Below are 24,844 nucleotides of genomic sequence, written 5' to 3'. Positions count from 1 at the left end.
ATGGCATTGGCAAAAGGGTAACACTAGCACTACTGTATAATACCCCTGCAGGCTGTGGGGTGACCCAGACAGGTCCTGGGGGCTTTTGTAATGCAAGAATAAGAAAAAGTTTGGCACCCAAATCTATACAGAGGGGTGAAGGCTTCTGTCACATGTCTGTCTGCACGTAGAGGAAATAAGGTGGTGACAATATATGTGTATTGGGGGCTTTGTATGGTTGTAATTAGGTTAATTGAATTGTGGGGAGTTTTTTTTTCCTCCTATAACCGATTCCAGCCAAGTCAAGAAAACTTTGAATGAGTTTTTTTTTTTTCTCTTCAAGGCAAGGAGTCTCCTCCTTGTCCCCCAGTCCCTCCGCCCCTATTAAAGTCAGGATCACAGCAGCATTTGCACTGGTTTAAAGACCCCCTTAACTTGAAGAAAGGAGGAAGAAAGGCTGTTGCAAGGGGGGGAAACGTCAAACAGCGTCTGGAAAGAATTACCCTGCTGATGGTATGGAGAAATCTGCTTAAAGAGGAACTCAGAACAGAATATGAGCCCCACACAAGGCTGCACATCTGGATTGGCCACTTCTGCATGCAGACCAGCAGCAGCTGCACCCTGACCAGCAGTAGATGCACCCTCTGACCAGCAGTAGATGCACCCTCTGACCAGCAGTAGATGCACCCTGGCAGCAGTGGGCACAGCACAGACCCCTCCAAGTGCATCTTAGCCATTTATTTTATACTTAGTCTAGATAGATTTTTTTTACACGCCCCAAAAAAGTTGGAATACAAGTGGAATTCTTTATAAATATATATATTTTTATTATTATTATTATTATTAATATTATTATTATTTTTTATGACCACCTCTTACTTGTCTGTAAGAAAGTGGTCCTTGTTCTATAATCACTGCCTCAGACCTCGCAGCCCAGGACTGATCTCTATTACCTCAGTACACTTGGAAGCCCACACGTCGGACTGCAGTCACTGTGCCTAGGACTCTGGAACCCTCAAGGTAAAACTTTTTTTTTTTTTTTACTGTTCTGCTTCTTCATGTGTTGCTGAGGCTGGGGAACTACAAAGCTCAGCATGCCCTGGCAGTGGCTGTCTGGGCATGCTGAGACTTGTAGTTCCTGAGGCTCGATGGCAGCTGGGGATAATGTGCTTGGCAAGGATGGCCAAAAGAGAGCATGTACTAAATATATGTATGTACAAATATATATGTGTATATATATATATATATATATAGTACTTTATGTATACATATATGTATACTGTATATTTTATATATATATATATATATATATATATATATACATATGCATACTGTAATATATATATATATATATATATATATATATATATATACTTAATATATATATACACATACTGTAATATATATACTTATTCTCTCTCTCTCTCTCTCTCTCTCTCTATTAATTTCACATCATTTATATAACGGTCAATATAATATTTGACATCACTTACATACATATTCTATAATATAGCCATCATATATGTAGCCATTGCTGTACTGTATGTAACAGTCTTTGTTACCTCGCCAATGACTGATGAGTTTGTATATTGGAAGCTGATACAATGTAACCATTCATTGTACTCAGTGTCTCCCGTTATAATGATGGTTGTATAGGAAGAGGGGGCGTGAGGCTGCTGAGTGCCTGCAGCTACATTATACTGTACGTGCCAGTTACTTGTCTAGGTATGGGGTGGGGTGTGTGAGCGTGTGGGGGGGTGTCAAGTCCAAACTCAGAGGGAATGACAAAAGGGGTTAGAGTGATGGGACACAGACACCTTCTATTCAAATTACAAATCCAGGTTGGTGGTCTTTGTCAGGCTGTGTATCCTATGGCACCTCGCACCTATCCAGCTCAGCATGTGAATGGGGGAAGTCTGTGATTCTAAAACAAGGTGGGGAGACTTTGAAAGCGAAAAAGTAGAGACAACTAATCAGCTCCTAACTGTCAAACTGCAGGCTGTGTTTGAAAAATGACAGATGCTGGGGGGGGGGGGGGTGTTGTACTTTGCCTCTCTCCACTTTAGCTCTCTTATGCTTGATACATGCCACCTGATCACTGTTGTAGGGGGGACCCTCAGTCATTTAGTAACATTAGTTCTGATGCCTTCATCTGTCCCTGCAAGGGTCTGAAACGTGGCATCTGCTTATGGACCAGATGTACTAAGCACCGAGGGTGATTAAGTAGCACCCAGCTCGCTCCTAACTGTCATTGTACAGTCTGTGGTGTATATGTATGAAGCAGTGATAAGGGGAGAAGTGAGCCAGAGGGGGAAGTGGACCATGGCAACCAATCAGCTGCTATGTATAATTATATATAATGCAAATTATAGATGTTACTTCAGTGCTGATTGGCTCACTTCTCCACCTTTATCACTGTTTCATACATCTACTCTTCTGTTTGAAAAATGACAGTTATGAGCTGGTTGGTAGTTTATCACTCTCCATTTGATCACTTTTCAGGGCTCAGTATATCTGCCCCTCTGTACCCACTTACACGAAGCCCGCTTCCCTGGGACCGGGGTGAGGTTGCTGGCAGATCCGATAGCCGCACTGTATTATAAAACCAGATTTAAGCTCCTTCCCTGTTTGGGACGGGAACCAGAATTGTGCTGGAACCAGTAATGAGGGATATATAACGTTATCTGGCAGCGGTTCCAGCACAGCGAGAAGCACAGTCATTAATAAGAGAGACAGAGGCAGCCAGGGAGACAAACACGTGGATTCATAACGCACTCAATGTGATGGAACAGAGCATCACTGTGTCACCTAATGCTGGTGTTATCCCAGCAAGATCAGCAGCAAGCTCGCTGCTATTGGGCTGCTATCGCTTGCAGGAGCGAAGCTGGGTCTGTAAACCATGAAACGCGCTGTACAGAGAGGCCTGTGTGTGAGGAACTTGGCTCTGCTCCTGAGCATCCAGCTTACACAGAGTCATGAAGTTGCCTGTTGTACTCCCCTCGCCCACGTGACCCATTTGGGGGAATACCTTTGGCGTCACAGGGCTGCAGGCCTCCCTGAGTGACGCAATACCCCCCACCTTCCCCTGCGCATGTGATTGGATGGCCAGCTGTAAGCTGGGGGTTCCCTGCAGTTTGAGGTAGAGTATGTCCAGGATGAAGCATGGAGGGGCTTGCTAGCAGTGATGACAGCACAGAGATTATACTGGGAGCCTGACGCTGTAGGGGGAGAGGACGCTGCTATCGCTCCTTGCATTAGGACTATTTTCCATGGGAGAACAGGAGAACATTTTCCTGTGCTTCACATTCCTCGCCATCACCTACTGCTTTATCTCCGATGGCTAAGAATAGACCATGACTGTGTGTTTATTCCATCTATAGTCCTTTGGGGTATAATGGGCAGGGTCCTTCGGCAGCGATGCTAAAGGTCTATCAGTCACAATGGAAACATAGAGATAATGGACCAGATGTATCACGCTTCAAGTGGAGAGTGATAAACAGCCAGCCAATTGGCTCACAACTGTCATTTTTAAACCCAGTTTGTAACATGCCAGTTAGGAGCTGATTGGCTGGCTGTTTCACACTCTCCGTTTTCTCACTTTTCGAAGCTTGATACATATGGCCAAGAGGCACCGTATAGGAAAGGTGGGAACGTTGTCTTACGGCACTTTGGACCCTTTTGTTGCGCCTTATCAATAAATAATACCAATAACTGGTATTTATGTGAAACCTTAAAACGTTTAGTGCGGTCGCAGCTTTTCATGTGTTTCCAGCTCATTGTGATGCCACGCGTTTTACCAAGGTGCCGGTCATTTAACTTGGATTAGACACCCCACCCGATGGAATGTATTAGTCTATGGGTGAGATGTACTGAGCCATGGAGAGTGATGAAGAGGAGAGATATAGTACCAGCCAATCAGCTTCTAACTGGCATGTTACAGGCTGTGTTTCAAAATGACAGGTAGGAGCGGATTCGTTGGTCGTTTCTCTCTCTCCACTTTATCTCCCTCCATTTTCCCTGAAGAGTTTCGGTTGACACTGAACGGTAACTCGTCGCCTACACACAGGCCCGTTTTTCGAAGATGAATAAGGAGTGAAACGGACAATGCGTTTCCATGGATACGATGACGCCGTTGTTATGGGGAAGCGATGGTCGTGTTTTTAGCTCATACTGATTTACTTTTAATAGGAATTAGTGGTGACTATTATTATACTATGTATATAGCAACATTGTATTATGCTACATTTTCCACATAATGGCCCTTATTCTGGTTGACTCGCTCGGATGCGGATTTGCATCCTTGCGAGTCACTCTAACCCTGCCTTGTGAATGGTTAGCCGGCGCCTCCCATTCGCACGCGGGATGTGTTCGCAAGGGTTGCGAATGGGTGTTTTACATGAACAGTGAGAACCTCCCCCATCTTTCGATGGTCGCCGACCATAGAATGATGGTGAAGGCGCACGCATATGTAAGAGTGCTCCAGACCGCTGCATGGAATTGGGCGGGCTTACATCCGGTTATGTCAGCTGCCCGCCCCCCGCACAAGTGTCACGGACACATTAGCATGTGTACGCCCAGCGATTTCATGGGAACACTGGGCTTTCAAATATGCTAATGGCCCAGGCTGGCACCCTACGCCCCTCTCTTTCAACCCGCCACTCGCAAGGCTTTGTGCGTGCACCCGGCAAACAGACTTTTTGCAGAGTTCTCACGCACCCAACGTATACACATGCGCAGAAATGCTGCTGCGCATAGCGCAAAACATCGGTCCCCATGTGACCAGAATAAGGGCCGATGTGCCTTTCAGCATTGGTAATAGTTTACCTGTTTTTGGCATCCAAAAACCAAATATATTGCTGTTTTGTATCTTATTTCTGGGTGTCTTGGTTTTCTCTCCAATCCTAATACCCTAATTAATAAAATGCTGACACTGCTCCTCACCTCTATAGGGGTCATTTAAGTGTTCAGCACGCCAGATACTACTAGATTGCTCCTGATGGAACAAATCAGGCGGTGCACCATTCAGGCGCTCACATTATTGTTACCTTGTTCCGTCATTTTGACGGGCTGGTAACGAATAGTGTAATAATTAGCATCCAATCATAATTTGTCTATTAATTCTCTATTGCATCCTAGAAAGTGATGTCCCCTAGTGGTCATTTAGAAAACCACGGCTCAAAGGTGGTCTGTTTTATATCCAGCGGGAATACAAAGTATTTATTTATTTATTATTTATTAACAGTTTCTTATATAGCGCACACATATTCCGCAGCGCTTTACAGAGTATAGTTGAACACTCACATCAGTCCATGCCCCAGTGGAGCTTACAATCTATATTCCCTACCACATGTACACTCACACAGACAGTCTAGGGTTAATTGTTTTGGAAGCCAATTAACCTGCCAGTATATTTTTGGATTTTGGGAGGAAACCGGAGTACCCGGAGGAAACCCACACAAGCACGGGGAGAATATACAAACTCTGCACAGTTAGAGCCATGGTGGGAATAGAACCCATGACCTTAGTGCTGTGAGGCAGTAACGCTAACCATTACACCATCCGTGCATGTTTTTTGATTCGGTTAATCATTAACCACGTAATTTTAGCAAAATCGAAAATTATGGATTTCAAATCCAAATTCCGAAGCGCGGGAAGATCCGAACCAGAACTTTGTTCAGATCGGATCTCCTCGGGAGAGCCAGACCGGGTTTTGGTTTGGTTCGAAGATACAAAATTGGAGCGGATTTGGATTTCGGAGAACCGAACTGCACATCTCTATTTTTACTGGGGATTTGATTGTCCCTTTAATAAAAAAAAATGGAGGATAAAGGAAATGTTCTGCACTTTGTTACTTGGTAAGCCTAGTAAAAACCCACAGTGAAGTTTTCCATGCGCTTCCCTTGTGGGTAACCTCAGGATAATACTTACTTTTTATAAACTTGCAACTAGCCATCGATAGGAAAAATAGGCTGGGCGCAAGAACCCCGTACAGTTGTACACATTATTCTAACACTATATTGTCAGTTATTATTAACACTACATCGTTTCAGACTTAAGGGGGGATTTAAGTGTCCAAGTGGTTATTTACTAATTTCCTCATTCATACCTGTTCCCAGGCGGTGCAAGTTCGCTGTCTAGTGGGCAGCTAAACGCTGAGCGAATCCGCCGAGCGATAAAGTGGAGGGAGATAAAATCAAGTCCAGTCAGCTCCTAACTGTCATGTTACAGGCTGTGTTTTAAAAAGGACAGGTAGGAGCTGATTGGTTGGTAGTTTATCTCTCTCTACTGTATCACTGTACAGGGCTCAGTACATCTGGCTGTTACACTGAAATGTGTCATTTATTGTAATGCTGCAGTAAGTGGTGGTTTCCTACTGGAGTAAGCACACTGACACCACCAGCTTGGAACTCTCCATAAATATTTAGAATATGCAGTGTCCTATATATGGGGGGTTTGTGTTGTATTATGTGAGATATTTGTGCATAGCAGCGTACCACTCTGTGTGTTAGTATACTGTTTCCTCCTGTTATATTATGACCGGCTTACATGGTCACCAGCAGAACATCTGTCTCCTCTGTTCAGCATATGGCCAGCAGAGCTGTCACTTTATCTCACTCACACATCCTCACCACCTCATTGGCCAGGTCACTGGCTCCCTGAGACCTCTGCAAGTCAATGAGTGGTATTAGTAGGGGGTACAGCTCTCTGTGGTCGGATGCACCGGAACTTCATGTAGCACAGGTTCTGTATTGTCCTCTGACCTCTGCTGACCAGCAAGAAATGTCCTGACTGAGCATCTCATACAGTACAATGACGGCCGATGTGCGTTGTGTTGTGTTCCAGAGCAGCACATCATAAGATCCCGGGTATGGGTAACACCCGGACCCGGACAAGAGCCCGGAACACCAAATCTGAATCTGCATTCCTGAGCTTGTAGTGTCCGGTCTGGGGGTTTCCTGTCCAGGGGTGTCCATTCCAGATGTCACCAGGGAAAAGAGGAGGGAGAGAATAAAGCCTCCCTGTATGGTCCGGGCATGTAGCAAAGCCGGAATGGTCCGGACCACATGGGTAGGCTGTAATCTCCCCATGTCCCTGGTGAAAGCTATCATAGGCATCCCCCCAAACAAGACCCCGGAACACTGGACATCAAACTCTGCATTCCAGAACTTGTAGTGTCCGGTACAGCATTTTGGGGTCTTGGCCGGGTCCTCGTTGCAGCTATAGAGTTGACCGGGGATATCAGAGATGCAGTAGGTATCATCAAGGGCAAATGTGACCACAAAAACAATACATTGTAGCATGTATGGCGGCACATTGCCCCTTTTTGAAGTGGCGTCATTGTCTGCTGCTGTCGGCCAACATGCCTTATAAAAATCTTTTCATACTGTGCTCCCCACATGTATGCCTGTTGGGCTGTGAGGTAGCAACAATGCTGAGCATAAAACGATTAGGAGCCCATTTATCAATGAGTTTTAGCTATTTAAAACTCATTGTGTAAGATAAATGGTGCGCCAGCCAATCAGCTCCCAACTGTCACACGTTCAGCTCCTAACTGTTATGTGTTCTAAAAATAACAGTTGAGCCATCTGATTGGCTGGAGCACCATTTATCATAAGCAATGAGTTTTAAATAGCTAAAACTCATTAATAACTAGGTCCCTAATTTCTTACAGAAGTCAGTTAGATGTCCTTAACACAGCCCACGGCTAATGGCCACCATATAACATAGCCCAAGAGGTCGCAGCGGCCAGTGGCAATAAACAGCTGACTTGGATTGTAACCACTTCATTTAGGGCCCCATTAGCACTTGTAATTGACACTAATGGGGCTTATGTCATCCATTGATTACTTGGCAAACATGTAATGTGAGTGTACTGTTGTTTAGGGGTATTGCCAGGGCAGTTGAAAGGGGTATATGTGTGTGTGTGTGTGTGGTGTCACAGCACGGGGCCCAGTACCGTCATGGTCTCACAGCTCACACGATTGCGCCACTAGACTTTTCCCCTTACATGCTTTGCTTAATCCCTGTTGAGTTGGAGACGAATACTCAATGCAGATGCCCATTGCTCAACGTTAGCCAGAGGTGGGTTCCTGTCAATTCACCAGAGGACTCAGCAGAGGAATAAGACAGTAAGTGCAGTGGCGTAACTGTGGTGTGGCAGCCCCAGCCTTGGCTTGGGGGAGCCAGCGGTCTCGAGGCGCACTGAAAAATACCTGCTGTCCTGTACGAATACACAGTCTGCTGTCACTCAGTACCGTGCAATGCGAGGTACCATTATCCATTATTTAACGCCTCTTTGCCTATATATATGAAACAAGGAACAGCTCCCATCCTTTGTTCCAGCTCATTCATTCTCTGCTCATTTCTGGCTCGGAGAACACTTGGCAGGGGATGGATCTGTGAGACTGTTGCAGACATGATATAATTTTCCACTGCTATCGTACATGCATCCAGCAGGCTCTGGTGGGCAATCAACTTCACTTTACATTGTTTATATTAATCCTTCCCTTCCTATACACTTATGAGCTTACGCTGCACGTGGATTATCGCTGGAACCATTCTGCGTGAGACAGTATAGTATTGTTTAACATCGGATCAGCCACAGCAATATACAAGTGATTATTTAGTTCTATGTTCTTATGACATTATCCTAACTTACAAGACTAACATGTTTCTACGCCTCGCTGACCGCCACCTTTCGCTATTGTGCCACCGATCAAACTTATGGGATTTGGGATGATTTCACCCGATTCCGATGGATCTGGTCTAGAGATCAGGTGAAATCGGCCAACATCGCATGTGTTTGACATCCCAATCCAATCCGATGCGCGATCCAGTGCACATCGGATTGGATCCGGATGTCGGACCTGCTTACACATCTGACCTCAGACTCGGACCCCCTCATGGCGGTAGGGTACAGGGTTGCATGCGATACATCACTTGCAAGAGGTCCTGCCGCCTGGGAAGGTCCCAAGTGGCTCAAGGGGAATCGGATGGCCATACACTGTGAGAAGTCGCAGTAGTGTATGGCCATATTATGCAAATAAAGCCCTATGTCATCTGTGCTCAAGCATGGATATCCTTAAAACCTGTAGTGTGTACAATGTATAAATTCAGAATGACAGAAATAGGGAGCAAGTACGCAAAACCGTGTTCTGTACATATGGGTCCCGAAATAAGACTCCCATCTGTTGAGAGATATGATTTTCAATAGATTGTGTCCTTTCCATGTACACAGGTAATGCAGCCATTTTGTGTGCGCTTCACCAAAGTGTACCCTTTCCTTACACACCGTGGAGGCGGCCATTTTGTTGGCTGAACCATTATTCGTGGAAATGCTGCACATCCAATTCACTTAATCTTGGCATATCACTGACTCATGAGGCTGTTGTGTATTGCGGTGTAGATGAGTCCAATTTTATTAACCTACTAGCATGAAACATCCTGGCAGACATTTTGGTAACCTCCAACATGACCCCATGGTGTAAGAGGTCATGTTGGAGGGTCTGTAGCCATGGAAACTAGTGCAATTAAGTACTCCCTTATACTTACTGCATTTCCCTTGCCACCATAATCCCCCCTTCTCACAAATGAAGGGTACAGTATGACTAAAGTCTGTGTGTAATCACCTAATTTCCCAGCCCTGATGCTAATTGCGTTATGTTAGCATGCGGCACACCAAAGCTTTGGAACAACAGTCCCCCTGATTCTTTTCAACTAATGTTTACTACAAATGTGACTTTGATATACATTCAGCACTTTCCAAAACAGGGGCAGTCCTTGTTGGCGATTTGTGTGTTTTTTCCCCCAGAGCCGTAGTTTGTCCTCAAAGGTGATTTTGTCCCATTCTATGAAAGTACAGACTTTTTTGTCATTGAAAAAACATGTGCTATATTGAGGTAAATTCACAGCATTCCAATACCACAGTGAGGTCTTTAAATACCCTGGCGCGCTGCCTGGGAACAAGTAATGTGTGTACAGGCTCCTCACCTAAAACTCCCATTTATGTAGGATTTAGGGTACATGTGAGTTATCCGGACGCCCGATTTGAAAATCGGGTCGGATCGGGCACATCGCATCGCATCGCATGCGACCATCGGATGCGATGCGATGCGATGCGATGCGATGCGATGACCCGATTTTTCCATAGGAATCAATGTTAAAATGGACTGAGTCCATTTTAACATGGAATTCAATGGGAAAAAGGGGTCCTTTTCATACCCCTACTATCCAAGTGGGCATGGAGTTGGATATAAACCTGTGGCGAGCGTAGCGAGCCACCGAGCCCGAAGCGTGGCGAGCGTAGCGAGCCCCGCGAGGGGACACGGAATACCGTCCCCTCGCGGGGCTCGCTTCGCTCGCCACGCTTCGGGCTCGGTGGCTCGCTACGCTCGCCACAGGTTTATATCCAACTCCATGCCCACTTGGATAGTAGGGGTATGAAAAGGACCCCTTTTTCCATAGGAATCATTTTAACATTGATTCCTATGGAAAAATCGGGTCATCGCATCCGATATCGCATGCGATGCGATGCGATGCGATGCGATATCGCATCGCATCGCATCTGATTGTATGCCTTAACTTAAGGCATACAATCAAAAAATCGGGCGTCCAGATAACTCACAAGTACCGGATTTAGTGTTCAGTAATGTGCAGCACTGCTGCAAAAACAGCGTTAAAAATACATATAGCTATCTGCTCAGATAGGCTTTATATCCAGGATATGTCTGTGCACCCGATTCACCCCTAACTGCAATACTACAGAGAGGGAGACTTATCAAATCAGAGAGAAATAATATACTAAGGCCCACATGCACTAAGCTTCAAAAGTGACAAAATGGAGAGTGATAAACAACCAACCAACCAGCTCCTGCCTGACATTTGTCAAACACATTCTGTGACATGGCAGGTAGAAGCTGATAGGCTGGCTTTTTTTCACTCTCCATGTTATCACTTTTGAAGCTTAGTGTATCTGGCCCAAGCCTGGAGAAGAGATATACTGGAGATAAAGTGAAAGGAGATAAAAGCACCAGCCAATGAACTGTGATTGAAAATGACAGTTGGGAGTTGATTGACTGGTGCTTTATCTCCTTTTACTCTATCTCCAGTTTATCTCTTCTCCAGGCTTAATACATATGCCCCACTGTTTGAAAAATGGCATTGGGGGCAGATTGGCTGGTACTTTCTCTCTCTGCATTTTATCTCTCTCCAATGTTTCGCAAATAGACCCCTTAATTTTTTTTTTTTGTAGAAGGATGTTTAACAACTTTTACGACAGGAAAAATCATGGCGTCAGATGTTAAAGTAACAAAAAAAAAAGGCATTTTAAGCCATGTCGTTTGGGTTTGCAAATTTTGTACAGACGTTTGAGTCTTCCGCCAGCGAGAATGACTTCAGCATCTGCTTGCAGCCGGGAGATGCTGTCTGAAGTCAAGGCTAATCCTACAACGGACTCTGTAACGTTGCAGGCTGTTGGGGCTTGGTTACGGCTGCACAGGAAGGTGCATGATGTAAGAGGGTGGTGTTCCAAAATGTGTCCGAAGCCAACGGATGACGCCTGAAGAGAGAAATCAGAGCATGCTCAGCTGGCTGATAAAACACAAAGAAACGAAAGGCCAGCGGGCGGCTTATCGTGCCGTTCCCAGGACCTCAATCTCTCTATTTTTTTCTTCTAGCTACCACCTAAGCTTATAATCTGGGGCTCTCAAGATGGGTGGAAAAAGTTACTTATAGGATCCGTGCCATTGGATCAGTGCCTCGAACCTCTTAATGTAGAGGCTACACCCTGCTTTAACAAACAAAATAGACTACAAACGCATGTCAAGTGCTCTGTTTTAGAGTTAAAAGCAAGACGATGGGAGCGTTGCTCATCGACTTGGACTATAGGAACAGCCAATCAGCTCTTAGCTGCCAGGTCATAGCCTGTTTGAAAAATGATATTTAGGGGCCAACTGGCTGGTACTATGGGGTCTATGTACTAAGACTTGGAGAGGGATAAAGTGGACAGGGTTAAAGCCAATGTACCAGCCAATCAGCTCATAACTGTCACATAACAGGGTGTTAGAAAAATAACAGTTAGGGGCTGGCGGGTTGGTGCTTTAGCTCTGTCCTCTTTATCGCCATCCATGGTTTAGTACATAGGGGCAGATTTATTAAGCCTGGTGTCGTGATCACGTGGAAGGTGATAACGCACCAGCCAATCAGCTTCTGTCAGGTTACAGACATGGCTTGGAAAATGACAGTTGGGAGGTGATTGGCGGCATCACCTGCTCCCGTTTCAATTGACCCCTTTGAATATTGTCTTAGCTAAAAAATAGTAGAGTATATATATGTAAACATAATAGTGCTTAGCCATACGTGCTTATTTCTGTTTCACTTAGGTAGGACATAAAGGTTATGATGGTTTTGTTAATAAACTGATCTATGTCGTATCCAAGGGCCCCAAAACTAAACCTATCAGCCAAGTTGATGTGAAGGTCTTAGTGAAGCACACAGAATGTGCAAAAGAGACAATGTACTTAGATTTGGTTTGGTTGAAGGCAGGAGTGTACAAGCCATTAGACGAAAGTCATCTGAAGGTGTAGCCACCTTTATTGTATCACAACGCCTAACAAAGCCACAGAATGTGTGCTTGTGTGTGTGTCGCATCCTAGGCCTTTCATTTGCTTGCAGTGCCAAAGGTTACCCAGTAGGGGGCAGACAGGAGTATGACTGATAAGTAAGTTAAGATAGTTACACCACTGACTATAATGGTGTCTGTAAAACAGGAAATAAGAATTTGTCTAGATAGATTAACTGAGTCTCCAGCCTTGGGCACCGATTGTCAGCAGGAAACGAGGAGGCAGAAATTACATACAGAGAAATTACTGCAAAACAAAACTTTTCTGTCACAATTAACAATTGTGATGTATATTTAGGCTATTGCATAAGATATCAAGCATGGGAAATTCTTATCTTGTTATATTATTATATGTGATGATAACAGGTATACACTCCTAGAAACTTTATTTCCTTAATGAATTCGGATGCAGCTATATATATATATATATATATCATCGGTAAAATCTAACGCCATAATTCATTTATTTATTATCAGTTATTTATATAGCGCACACATATTCTGCAGCGCTGAAAAGAGAGTATATCACCATTCACATCAGTCCCTGCCCCAGTGAAGCTTACTATCTATATTCCCTAACACATATACAGTACATGCACCCACATTCATTCTAGGGTTAATTTTGTTGGGAGCCAACTGACCTACCAGTATATTTTTGGATTGTGGGAGGAAACCAGAGTACCCGGAGGAAACCCACGCAAGCACGGGGAGAATATACAAACTCTGCACAGTTTGGGTCATTAGCGGGAATTGAAACCAGCTGATTGGCTGGTACTTTATCTCAGTGCAAAGCTTTGTACACAGACCCCCAAAGTACCAGTAATCAGCTCCTAAATTCTATTTTAGAGGCTGTATTAAAATAATGACAGTTAGGAGCTGATTGACTGGTATTTAGAGTATTCAATCCCCTGCCGCTATTCCCGACGGGAATTTCTACCCAGACAGCACTGAACAGAGATCTCGGCAGAAGGGCCCCAACTTTACAAGCAGATGGGCCCGTTCTGCCAAGAACATCTGGAAATTGTCGAGCTCCCGGGCGCAGCTCGATGATTTACGGCCGTTTCTCTGCCCCCTTTTCGGTGCCCAGCTGGCGGGACATTGAATCCTACCTGCCGAGCTAACGTTGAGCCGGCCAAGAACGGGACCAGGTTACGACTGTTGGGCCGGATTGAGTACCCCTTTAATCTTTTTCTACTGTATCACTCTACCACTCTTCAAGATTTGAAACATTCTATTAATTCCTTCCGCAAAGTATTATTGATGTTATAAGTTGTTTCCTGTATAAAAGTTGCCTCATGACTTTATCGTTGACCTACTATATTGTTATAATGCACAACAGGGGGTAGATTATCCCTTTGATTGATGGTATCGAGCATGTTTGTTGATTGGCCACTAACAATCATTGTGTCTCTGTTGTTTCAGATGCATTGTGAACGATTTTTGACCATCCTAAGAATAATTGGAACTACCCTTTTCGGAGTGTCCCTCTTACTAGGAATTACTGCTGCTTATATCGTAGGGTATCAGTTCATCCAAACGGACAACTACTACTTCTCCTTCGGACTGTACGGTGCAATATTGGCCCTCCACCTCCTCATCCAAAGCCTCTTCGCTTACCTAGAGCACAGGAAGATGAAGCGGTCTCTGGAAACGCCTATAAAGCTGAACAAATCCGTGGCCCTTTGTATTGCTGCATATCAGGAGGACCCTGACTACTTAAGAAAATGTTTACTGTCCGTCAAACGGCTGACCTATCCCGGAATGAAAGTCATCATGGTCATCGACGGCAACAACGATGACGACATCTACATGAAGGATATGTTTAGTGACATCATGGGGAGCGACCGGAGTGCCACTTACATTTGGAAGAACAACTTCCACCAGAAAGGCCCCGGAGAGACAGAGGAGTCGCACAAAGAGAGTATACAACACGTGACCCAGTTGGTTCTCTCCAACAAATACATCTGCATCATGCAGAAGTGGGGCGGAAAGCGAGAAGTCATGTACACCGCCTTCAAAGCGCTGGGGAGAAGCGTGGATTATGTGCAGGTAGGTAAAAAAGTCACTGCTTGGCTGCCAGGAATAACAGTCACGAATCAATGGCCTTTTGTGCGATCTGTGTAGTGTGTTCGGGGAATATGCCAGGCTAACTCGGACACAGTGCACCATTCAGACTATGTGAAACGTTGTGTGCTGCAGGCAGGTCGGTTGTCTCCCTTGTACGAAGTGGCTGAACAAACTGTAAACTGAAATGAAAGTGGTTAACGTCATTTTTGAGAATTGACAGGGTGCCACCTCCAGACGGCTTTACCTCCCCCCCTCCCCCTTTCCCAATACATGTGTTCCTAGAAGACATTGACAGATGCCGAAACTAAACACAGTGACTGGGTGTAGGAACACGGCGTGCACAATTATAGCCGCCTGTAACCTGATGTGGTTAGAATAATACCTCGCCAGACAGAGCAGTATATTTATACTCTGATTACAAGTACAGCGCCGCCTTCTTGCATGAATTATATAAGGTTGCATGTGCACTTTCTTATGGAAACTGCAGCACTAACTAGTCACCCTGCTATGCCCGAAGTCTCCAGCATCCCCTATGGGTGGCACTATTTTGTTTATTAAAAGTTTGTCAGTTTGTCAGTTACTGTCTATTATTTTTAGAAGGTGCTAAATAATTAAAAAGTAGTGCCTGCTTGGTTGGTAGGGGCAACCTCCCATCTCCCAACTTAGTATATTTACCCCCTAGACTCTAGAATAAATCATACTGATATTGCTGGGAATTAAAAAGATCAAAAGTCATTATCCCAAGAAGAAAAATGTAAAAAAATTAAAATATTATGACTTTCCACAACATGTGCAACAAAGCTGCCCTTTTTTATTTCCAAGGAAAGTGCAGGGGGAACGTTGATTTCAGCCATGGTTTCCTGAGCTGCATGTGGCGTACACATTTCCCTTTTAACTTGTGCTGCGTAACACCTGAAGATCGTCCTCCTCCTTTAATGTTAGCTGAGGTCAAGCCAATGTAATCCCAGTGGGCTAGGAGTTGTTGGTCTGGCAGGCGTGAGTTAGGAGCGCTGTAGATGTATTAGGTAAAGCGCACGCAGTTGTCGAGGTGAAACAGAAAATATTTCCCAGAGAGAAAGCCGTTTCATTTTTCAATGATTAAAACACCCCTCACAGGCATCACCATTTCGTTGTCTTCTAGCTATGAGTCAAGGGGGTCTTCTTGTCCCTGGAGACCCCTCTATAATGTAGGCAGGGTCTCCTTACCCCGGCACACCAAGTACATCTGGCGTTTGACGTTACATATGTGAATTTTCTAATCCCTGAACAGTCTATTGGTATTTTTCCAGGAAAACTAAAAGTTTCTCATTCAAAGAATTTATTTTTTTATGCTTTCAAGAAAAAAAAAAATTTCAAATTATGATGCGATAACAAAAAATGTGCACATGCAATTATCTTATAAAACGCCATTAAAGTCTCTCTTACCGAGCGCCAGAGAGCCCGCCCCTCCGAATACTCGCCCCTACCACCGTCATTTCCCCTCGGAACCATGCGAGGGGATGTGTATATCCCCTCACATGCCACCGCTGCGGGAAAAATCATTCAATGGTCTCCGACCATCAAATAATTTCTTCTGCCTTTGCATGGCCTAGCGCCGCCACCACCCCGTCCCACCCTCCCCGCTGTGAACGGAGTGTGAAAGGCAGGGGCCGAATTCAGATCACTGAGTGTGATCGAGAATCGGAACCCTAATGTCGTTTTAATTCCATACTGTTACTTTTAGTTAACTTCCTCAGTAATTAGTCACTCTGGCCTCGTAGGGACTATTTGTTTATCTGTTATTATTTATTCCGTCCGTTCCAGTGCTGAACAGCTGCAAATACGCTATGTACTCAGCGGTGAAGCAGCAGCGAGGGGATATAATAAGAGACTGTTGCTGAAAGCAGAGGAGCAAGGCAGAGAGGCCAAGGCGTACGATAGTTTTTGCAACGCAAAGATGTTCCCACCATGCAGATGGCCTGCAGCGGCCAAGTATCTGTTTCCAATATGGCTGCTTGGATGCCTGCCTCGGCTTTACTCCACAAATCAGGGCTGTGACACTGAGGGAGCGGGGATGAGCGCTGATGGAGCCAAGAGATTTAAAGATCACTTCGAGAGAGCTCTTCTCTCCGTTTATTTTGATTAGCGAAAGTCTGCTACCTCTAAAACATTCGAATCGACGGCTTCCAGCTCTGTGTGGTAGCTTCCACGGCGGCGCTTGTTGTCATGACGAGATCATATCATGTGACTAGGGTTCCCTTCTTCGTGAGAGAGCGTGACTAATTTTAGGCAACCAATGCTATGGTTTTAGTAAACGCCCTACAAGTAGTCTTTCGATGGGGTTTTCCTCCATGAAATCCCTATGGTAACGCCTAGTGAAGCACAGGTCAGCCATGTTGTCTGGCCAGCCAGAAGAGAAGACCATTGTCACTGTCACAGTCAGTCCTATTTACATCGCTCTAGGCCTGGTTTGTGGTGGACGCTGGTGCAGCCGTTGAATCATCTTTTGACGTTGGGGTCTATGTAATAAGTTCGTGGAGAGGGATAAAGTATCAGCCAATCAGATCTAAACTGAAATGTTACAGGCTGTCCTTGAAATGTGACTCAGAACTAGGCACCTAGTTCTGAGTCATATATATGCAGCACCTCATTGGTTGCTGCTGTCCAATCAGATGCTACATTCGCAGCAATTCACGTTCCTAGCTAACGGGGGCCGACAGTGCTCATGGCTCCGTGCTGTCAGATGGGGCCGCTGCTGCACTACATGTGACATTGAGAATCGAAGGAAGAGGATTTCCTGCAAGGAGATAAATGGGAGGGGTTGCGAGTTTAAAGTGAGGCGTTGAGGTTTATTTTTAGGAAATTCTAGAGTTTTTCAGGAAAAGTATTTTTTATTGTGTTATCTTTATTTAACTAACGTTGCGCTTATGTTTGTTTCATTTTAGGTATGTGACTCTGATACGGTGCTCGATCCTGCGTCTTCTGTTGAGATGGTGAAAGTATTGGAGGAAGATATGATGGTGGGAGGCGTAGGAGGAGATGTCCAGGTAAGCAAACACAAGTGATATGTTATTAAAAAAAATATTTGGTCAATATAGGCAGCCACCACATGTTGGGTTATATATGGTGGCAGTGAGTATGTCGGCGGTCAGAAAAATGACACCCAAATCCAGACAATGGTTCTCAACTGAACTAACCTAAACTCTCCCACTAACATTAACTCCCCCCTCTCCGAAGGCTAAAGCTAATCTCCCCCCCCCCCCCCATACACTGACCACTGGCACACTGACTGTGCCCAACCCTCAGGGCAGGCGACAGGGGGGGTCAAGGGGGACAAGTGTGACGGGCCCCAGCAATCTCAATGGCCCCAGAGCTTCCATGCCCCATCACGGCCGCTGGCCTGTCAGTGACCCTCACGGCCAGGCCATCTACTGTGCACCATCTGTGTGTGGCTGAGTCTGACTGACACTGTGTGCCGCTTGTAGTGCTCGGCATTCTTTTGTGAAAGTGACAGGCCAGCAGAAGGCAGGAGCCTGGCCAACAGGACTGAGAACGAGAGAAGTCCGCACCTGAAAGCAGGATCTGGAGCAGCGAAAGGTTAAATGAGGATCATACAGAAGAGGGTTGTGTGGATTTGGGATTAGGTGGGGGCCCCAGAAATATAATTGTACAGGGCCCAAAGATTTCTGTTGCCAGCCCTGCCAACCCTAACCCACAGCCTAGCCTTAATCCCCCCCCCCCCCCCCCTGCCTATAGAATGAAATATGTACTGAGGGGAAAACAAGTGGAACATTTGGGACTAACGCAGAGACTCTGTTATGCAGAAGGATCTGCGGTGTATATTGTACTGCACTCACATCTACACCCTGTCCGGAGTCCTCAGTCCACTTACGTATGAATAGGTGTAACAAGTGGCAGCGGGCATTCACATGCTTGCTGAATTGTGTTTGTGCAGTTACATAGATTAATTCCATTCCGCATAATTATGAAATTTCTCCTTCAATACGAACATTTTTGATGATCCGACCAAACCTTAGAGTATATAGGTTCCCCTGTCTCTTGAGCGTATTGATGCCTCATTGAGGGTCTTGATTGCACAATACCTGGAGCGTATAGATTTCTATCCCTCGTTACCCTACAGAAAGCTCCCACTGCTAGCCAGTTATTATTGCCTACGGAGATGTCTGCCTGTACTCCAGCCAGGCCGAGCTGCAAGTCATTACCGAGAGTTCCTTGCTGGGTTTGGCTAGATCTGGCCCCTTTGAAATACATCCTTACAGTCACTTGGATGACACCAGACTTGCTGAAATGCTAATTTATGATTATCCAGAGAGCAGGCAGGAAGGACGGCCCCCGCCAGACAAGCAGTTGTGCTCTCACAATTAAACCAAGGAGAAACACTTAAGACCTTCCTTCCTTTTGATGTTCGGCTCAGTGTTCCATGGTTCCTCTTTCTCATACATATAATTTGCTCGTCTGATCTTGTTTTCAACCAAGAGTAATTATTCCTGTATTAAATCCCATCCTTGTGCTTAGCTGGCTTACGGCTTTATATTACCTTTGTATATTTTGTTAGCTTTTGTTATTAGGATTATTGAGTCAATTATTACAGAGCAGTCGTTATAAATGCCAGATGCATAATTAAATTGATGCTGTTTGCAAAATATACTCTAAGGGGGTGATTCGATGGAGTTCTGTTGAAGATGAGATGTTGCCGATAGCAACCCATCACACTCTACTTATTTATTTAGCACCTTTTAGAAGATAACAGATAGAATCTGATTGGTTGCTAAGGGCAACTTCCCATCTTAGTAAATTTGCCCCTTAATGTTTTGCATATTTTTAATCATTAATGGTATTTCCTCCGTCATAAAACTTTAAGGAGTACGCCTCTCGTGTGGGCAGATTTATCCCAAATCACACTATTAATGTCGCTGTAAGCCAAGGCAATAATTATGCCCAAACTTGCATTAATGCTGAGGTCTCAAGACAAAGCTTCTGGGAAAAAAACCATCACAATGCTTCCAGGTTCTGACCCAGTAAGCATAATACACATTTACACCTTTGGACTAGTCAGAGAAGTGGAGAGGGATCTTGGGGATTCCTCTCCCCCAAAAAAATGTGTTGGCGTAACCCATGAGTGAGCTAATGACATTTTAAGATCTATAGTATGTAAGCTTGTGAGCAGGGCCCTCATACCTCAATATGTTCTGTTATTACCACATCTTGGGGGTTATTCTAGTCCATTCTTTCTGACAAAATCCTTCTTAGATGGACAAAACCATGTGCACTGCGGGTGGGGCAGATGTAACTTGTGCAGAGAGAATTAGATTTGGGTGGGGGTTTTCTTCAAAGTGAGATCTATATTGAAGTGTAAAATCATGCAGTCAGTATTTTCCCTGCACAGAAACAAAATAACTCACCCAAATCTAATTCTCTCTGCACATGTTACATCTGCCCCCCTGCAGTGCACATGGTTTTGTCCATCTAAGAAGGATTTTGTTAGAAAGAATGAACTAGAATAAACCCCCTTGTTATGTTACAGTTTTATTCCCAATAGTAAATGTTAATATATGAATAATAAAGATAATGAATATCACATTTTTAGCAAAGATCTCACCTTGAATGATTCTCATTAGTAAGTCTGGAATTCCTGGAGCTAAATATTTGAACTGTTTCTTAATCTATATAATTAAGTATAATTAAAATGTTTTTATTTTATTTCCACAGATTTTAAACAAGTATGAATCCTGGATATCTTTTCTGAGTAGTGTTAGATACTGGATGGCCTTCAACATCGAGAGAGCCTGCCAGTCCTACTTTGGCTGTGTCCAGTGCATCAGTGGACCTCTAGGAATGTACAGGAATTCACTGCTACATGAATTCCTGGAAGACTGGTACAATCAAGAGTTTATGGGTTCCCAATGCAGTTTTGGGGACGACAGACATCTAACCAACCGGGTCTTAAGCTTGGGCTATGCAACCAAATACACAGCACGGTCAAAATGCCTCACGGAGACACCTATCGAGTATCTGCGGTGGCTAAACCAGCAGACACGGTGGAGCAAGTCCTACTTCCGAGAATGGCTCTACAATGCCATGTGGTTCCACAAACACCATTTATGGATGACCTATGAAGCTGTGATCACCGGGTTCTTCCCTTTCTTCTTAATTGCAACTGTGATTCAGCTGTTCTATCGAGGACGGATATGGAACATTCTGCTCTTCTTGTTGACCGTACAGTTTGTTGGCCTCATCAAGTCTTCCTTTGCCAGTGTTCTCCGAGGGAACATCGTCATGGTTTTCATGTCACTCTACTCAGTGCTCTACATGTCCAGTTTACTACCTGCAAAGATGTTTGCCATTGCCACCATCAACAAAGCCGGGTGGGGCACCTCCGGAAGGAAAACTATCGTGGTGAATTTTATAGGACTAATTCCTATAACCGTTTGGTTTACAATCCTCTTAGGTGGGGTGGTTTTCACTATATGGAAGGAAACAAAGAAGCCATTTGCAGAATCTGAACAGACAGTTCTTATAGTCGGTGCAATACTTTACGCGTGCTACTGGGTTATGCTGTTGACTTTGTACGTGGCACTGATCACGAAATGTGGCAGGCGGAAGAAAGAGCAGCAATACGACTTGGTGCTTGATGTATGATGATACTGAATTACCTGCGAAGTGTGCAAACTTAACAGATATTATCAAAAGCCTTATTTTCTAGGAGTATTACGGACATAAGTTCATGTCTTCAAGGGAAATACAACACTGCTGCTGGGACCTCAACAAACACTAATTGTGGCTCATTTTCACGCATCCAAAGCCAAAATTGTTGAACACTTTTGAGAAAATGAACACAAGTTATAAAGCCAGGCCTCTTCTACGTTCTGGGGAGGCCATTTCGTTTGTGCACTTTTTTTGGTTATCATTGTGCATATGCCTGACAGTGTTATGTTCTATATATACCTCACTGGTCATGCTTATGTTTTTGGGTGGTCATTATGGAAAGGAGTTTGAAGGATTTCTAGGCCTTATTCACTAGTGGATCTTTTCTACAGGGTGGCCCAAACTTCTCCTTGTGTTGGGAAAATTCCATAGGAAAAATTAGCACTTTTTTTTAACGAAGTGCAACTTTATTTGCTAAATATTTCACACACAAAACCGCAGGTAACCTCTGAGCCTAAAGCCTACAGTATGTTAAAAAAATGGAAGTATAGACAGTTTCCCAATGAGAAAGTAGTGATAAGATTGCAATGGACTTTAACAGCGAACATGTCAAAAACATCACATAGCAGACCTCAAAGAGGCTTAAAATGTAGTAATTGCCCAAAAGCAACCAATCTGCTTTCAACTGTCATTTACAAGACTGTGCTAGATAAATTAAAGACTCTGATTGGTTCATTTGGGTCAATTCTTCATTTTATCCTCTTCAAGGCTTGATATATCTCCCCCTCGAAGTGTTAAAGACCAAACAAGAAATAATTGTCCACGTGCACCAACCGATGAATGTTAAGTCGTTTTAATTATGGAATTTCCCCTATGCGTGGGGCCGCCCTGTATTTTTTTTCCTCTGGAAAAGTTCCTAGTAAGTTGGCCGAGTGGCTCTAGCAATACACTACAACGTTATTTATAAACTTTGTTTTTGAAAGTTACTATTTTTTGTTTTTAGTGATGGCCCATGGGCCGTCAATTATAAATGCCACCTGTGCTTAAAACGAAAGCACAGTGGCTATGCTGTATTTTTATATTATTGTATTAATTATGTTTTTTATTTGTATGCCAATGTTTAAAATTTTTACATATTTTATATTTTACTTATCTGATAAATCATTCAGTTCTCTATTCTTTTTTAAATGTGTTTTTAATGTTTTTTATTTGTTTGTTGTTTTTTTTTTTTTCTCCAAAACTGATACTGGCCAAAATGTGAAGCTTTATAATAGTTCATATTTTTCCACCAAGAAAAGAAATAAATAATTATTTGTACTTTTATGTCTGATTAGATTTATTATATTACAGTGATAGTATAAGTATGTGTACAAACAATAATAGGAGGACATGTATGTTACCTTTTAAAGAGTGAACCAGTGGAGGTAGTGCCAGATTAAGGTTCACATGGGCCTGGAGCTGAAATTTACAAAGAGCCTATAACCATACAGTCTGAAGGAACAATGCACGCCAAAGGTCGATGCAAAAAAAAGGGGTGTGGTATCACAAGGTAGGAGCGTGGTCACACAATAGTACCCACATTTCAAATTACACCAGACTGTTGGTAATTGCTATTATGTGGCTTATACAGTATATTGAATGAGGCTACTTATTAAACAGAAGGTAAATTCAATCTGAAGCCACATTTACTGCAGTCCATTCCCTTTCTGCCTGTTTTCCCGGAATCCTGTGCATGTGCTCAATACTCTCCCACAATACCAGAGTCTACTGCCAGAAGGGAGGGGTCCCAATCGGAGCTGCACACAGCACCCTTCCTCTATTGAAGTGCCTCTGTATTGCCGGGCAGTGATGTCACTTGTCATGCAGTAAACAGGTCCCGGGTTGTATAGAAGTGAATTACTTATTAAAAATGTGCCGTGACCTGGGTCCTTGCCTACAAGCTAGCTAGGTTGGATTCCTGGGTTACTGGACCTGGGTTGAGCCGTCTCCACTGACAAAAATTCTGGGTTCACGTGCAATAACCAGTGCACAGGGGGTATAAGTTATTTTCTTGTCATTCATTCATTCACTTGATTTCCTGTTTCCAACCATGTAAATGACGGTTATGGTTTATATGCTAGAGATCACCAACTGAATCAGTGGCGGAACTCTGGGAGGCAATGGAGGCTCCAGCCGCCGGGCGCAAGGCCCTGGCGGGGGCACTTCCACTCGACTCCATTGCATGGTTGCCTACCTGACTCTCTCCTTCAGGGAGAAAATGCTCTGTTCCTGGGCTTCCCTGGTAATGTATGATTGCCATCACCTGTGGGTAGCTAGGTAAGTGATAAGAAAGGTGTTTCACCACAGGTGATGGCAATCATACATTACCACGGAAGTCCAGGAACAGAGCATTTTCTCCCTAATGGAGAGGGTCAGGTAGGCAACCCTGCTCCATTGTCTCATCCAGAGTCGGCTGGCTGTCTGGAGGGCAAGTATCCCTGGGTCCCCCTGAGAAGTGAACTCACGCCCCACCTCCACTTACCCGCTGCGGATCGGGTGTTTATTCCTGGATCCGCATCGCAGCTGACTGCACACAGACAGTGACAGACAGCTAGCAGCGCTGAACTTCCGGCGCTGTCTAATGGAACTTGGTCCTGCAGCCTGGACAGGACAGCGCGCAGGCTGCAGGGAGGTAGTGCGGGCGGGGGAGGATGCCTGGGAAGGCAGTGGCACACACAAACGCCACACATGAAGAAGAACATGCTGCTCAGCCGCTGCAGCCTTCTTCTCTTCTGCAAGGCTCAGGTAAAAATAAGTCCCTTATAGCAGCCCCATTTTTTTTTTTTTTGGGGGGGGGGGGGGGTCGAAAATCTATCTTGCCTCCGGGAAAATGACATGAAGTTATGCCACTGAACTGAATCCATTTTCGGTATTAAAATAATGGCATGATCTCGACGCAGTGTTGAGGACGTAAGACCTTGTTTATAATTAAATGTAGTCACGGTGGTATAAATGTTTTTTACAGAGATTACACCTATTGTGATTCTCATAGAAATAAGTATCTGCAAGAGGAAACTAAAGATCATTCATGGACTGTGGAATTTAAAGAGCCACAAAGTTGTTAGATATAACTGGCGTGCGGATTACTATGGTAGCAAGGGACCACCCAGCGTTTTATGGGTGTCAGATGAGTCGGTGCCTGCTCGATGTCTGCTCGGGGTGGGTGGCTGACGTCACATGACATGACGTCAGTGGCCCTCCCCCTTTTAGCCCATCGTCCTCAGAAATAAAAGTCAGTCTAGACTTATTATTTAGAGAATGTCCATATTATTATTCTTAATATCGTTTATTTATATGGCGCCACAAAGGTTCCAAAGCACCTGATAATACATAGATTAGCACTAGTACATGGTAAATAAAGACAGTTCATTCGGGGACAGGACACTGATGCAATTATCAGAGGGTGGAAGAGGCATATTCTAAGAAAAGCACATGAAGAGAGAGGGCCCTGCTCGTGAGAGCTTACATTGCAATGAGAGCTTACACAACATACCG

The 24,844-nt window shown here is 44.3% G+C and overlaps 1 protein-coding gene across 1 annotated transcript; it reads left to right on the top strand.

Moving 5' to 3' along the window:
* Positions 1-439: 439 nt before the first annotated feature.
* HAS2 (hyaluronan synthase 2) lies at positions 440-22,482 on the top strand. The gene is made up of 4 exons (XM_083186186.1): positions 440-999; positions 14,021-14,647; positions 17,590-17,691; positions 20,375-22,482. The coding sequence occupies exons 2-4, from the start codon at positions 14,021-14,023 to the stop codon at positions 21,302-21,304; spliced, it is 1,659 nt and encodes a 552-aa protein (XP_083042312.1). The 5' UTR covers positions 440-999; the 3' UTR covers positions 21,305-22,482.
* The last annotated feature ends 2,362 nt before the right edge of the window (positions 22,483-24,844 follow it).

The sequence above is a fragment of the Crinia signifera genome, chromosome 5, assembly GCF_055691185.1.
Source record: "Crinia signifera chromosome 5, ASM5569118v1, whole genome shotgun sequence".
In the NCBI taxonomy this organism is placed as follows: domain Eukaryota; kingdom Metazoa; phylum Chordata; class Amphibia; order Anura; family Myobatrachidae; genus Crinia; species Crinia signifera.
The sequence above is the reverse complement of the archived record's forward strand: the minus strand, read 5'-3'. Positions and strand labels throughout refer to the sequence as shown.

What these genes read in the sequence shown, in the direction of transcription:
- HAS2 (XM_083186186.1), top strand. Translation starts at nt 14,021, where the DNA reads ATGCATTGTGAACGATTTTTGACCATCCTAAGAATAATTGGAACTACC. An exon ending in GAAGCGTGGATTATGTGCAG is followed by an intron (nt 14,648 to 17,589) that starts GTAGGTAAAAAA and finishes GTTTCATTTTAG; the next exon opens with GTATGTGACTCTGATACGGT. An exon ending in GCGTAGGAGGAGATGTCCAG is followed by an intron (nt 17,692 to 20,374) that starts GTAAGCAAACAC and finishes TTATTTCCACAG; the next exon opens with ATTTTAAACAAGTATGAATC.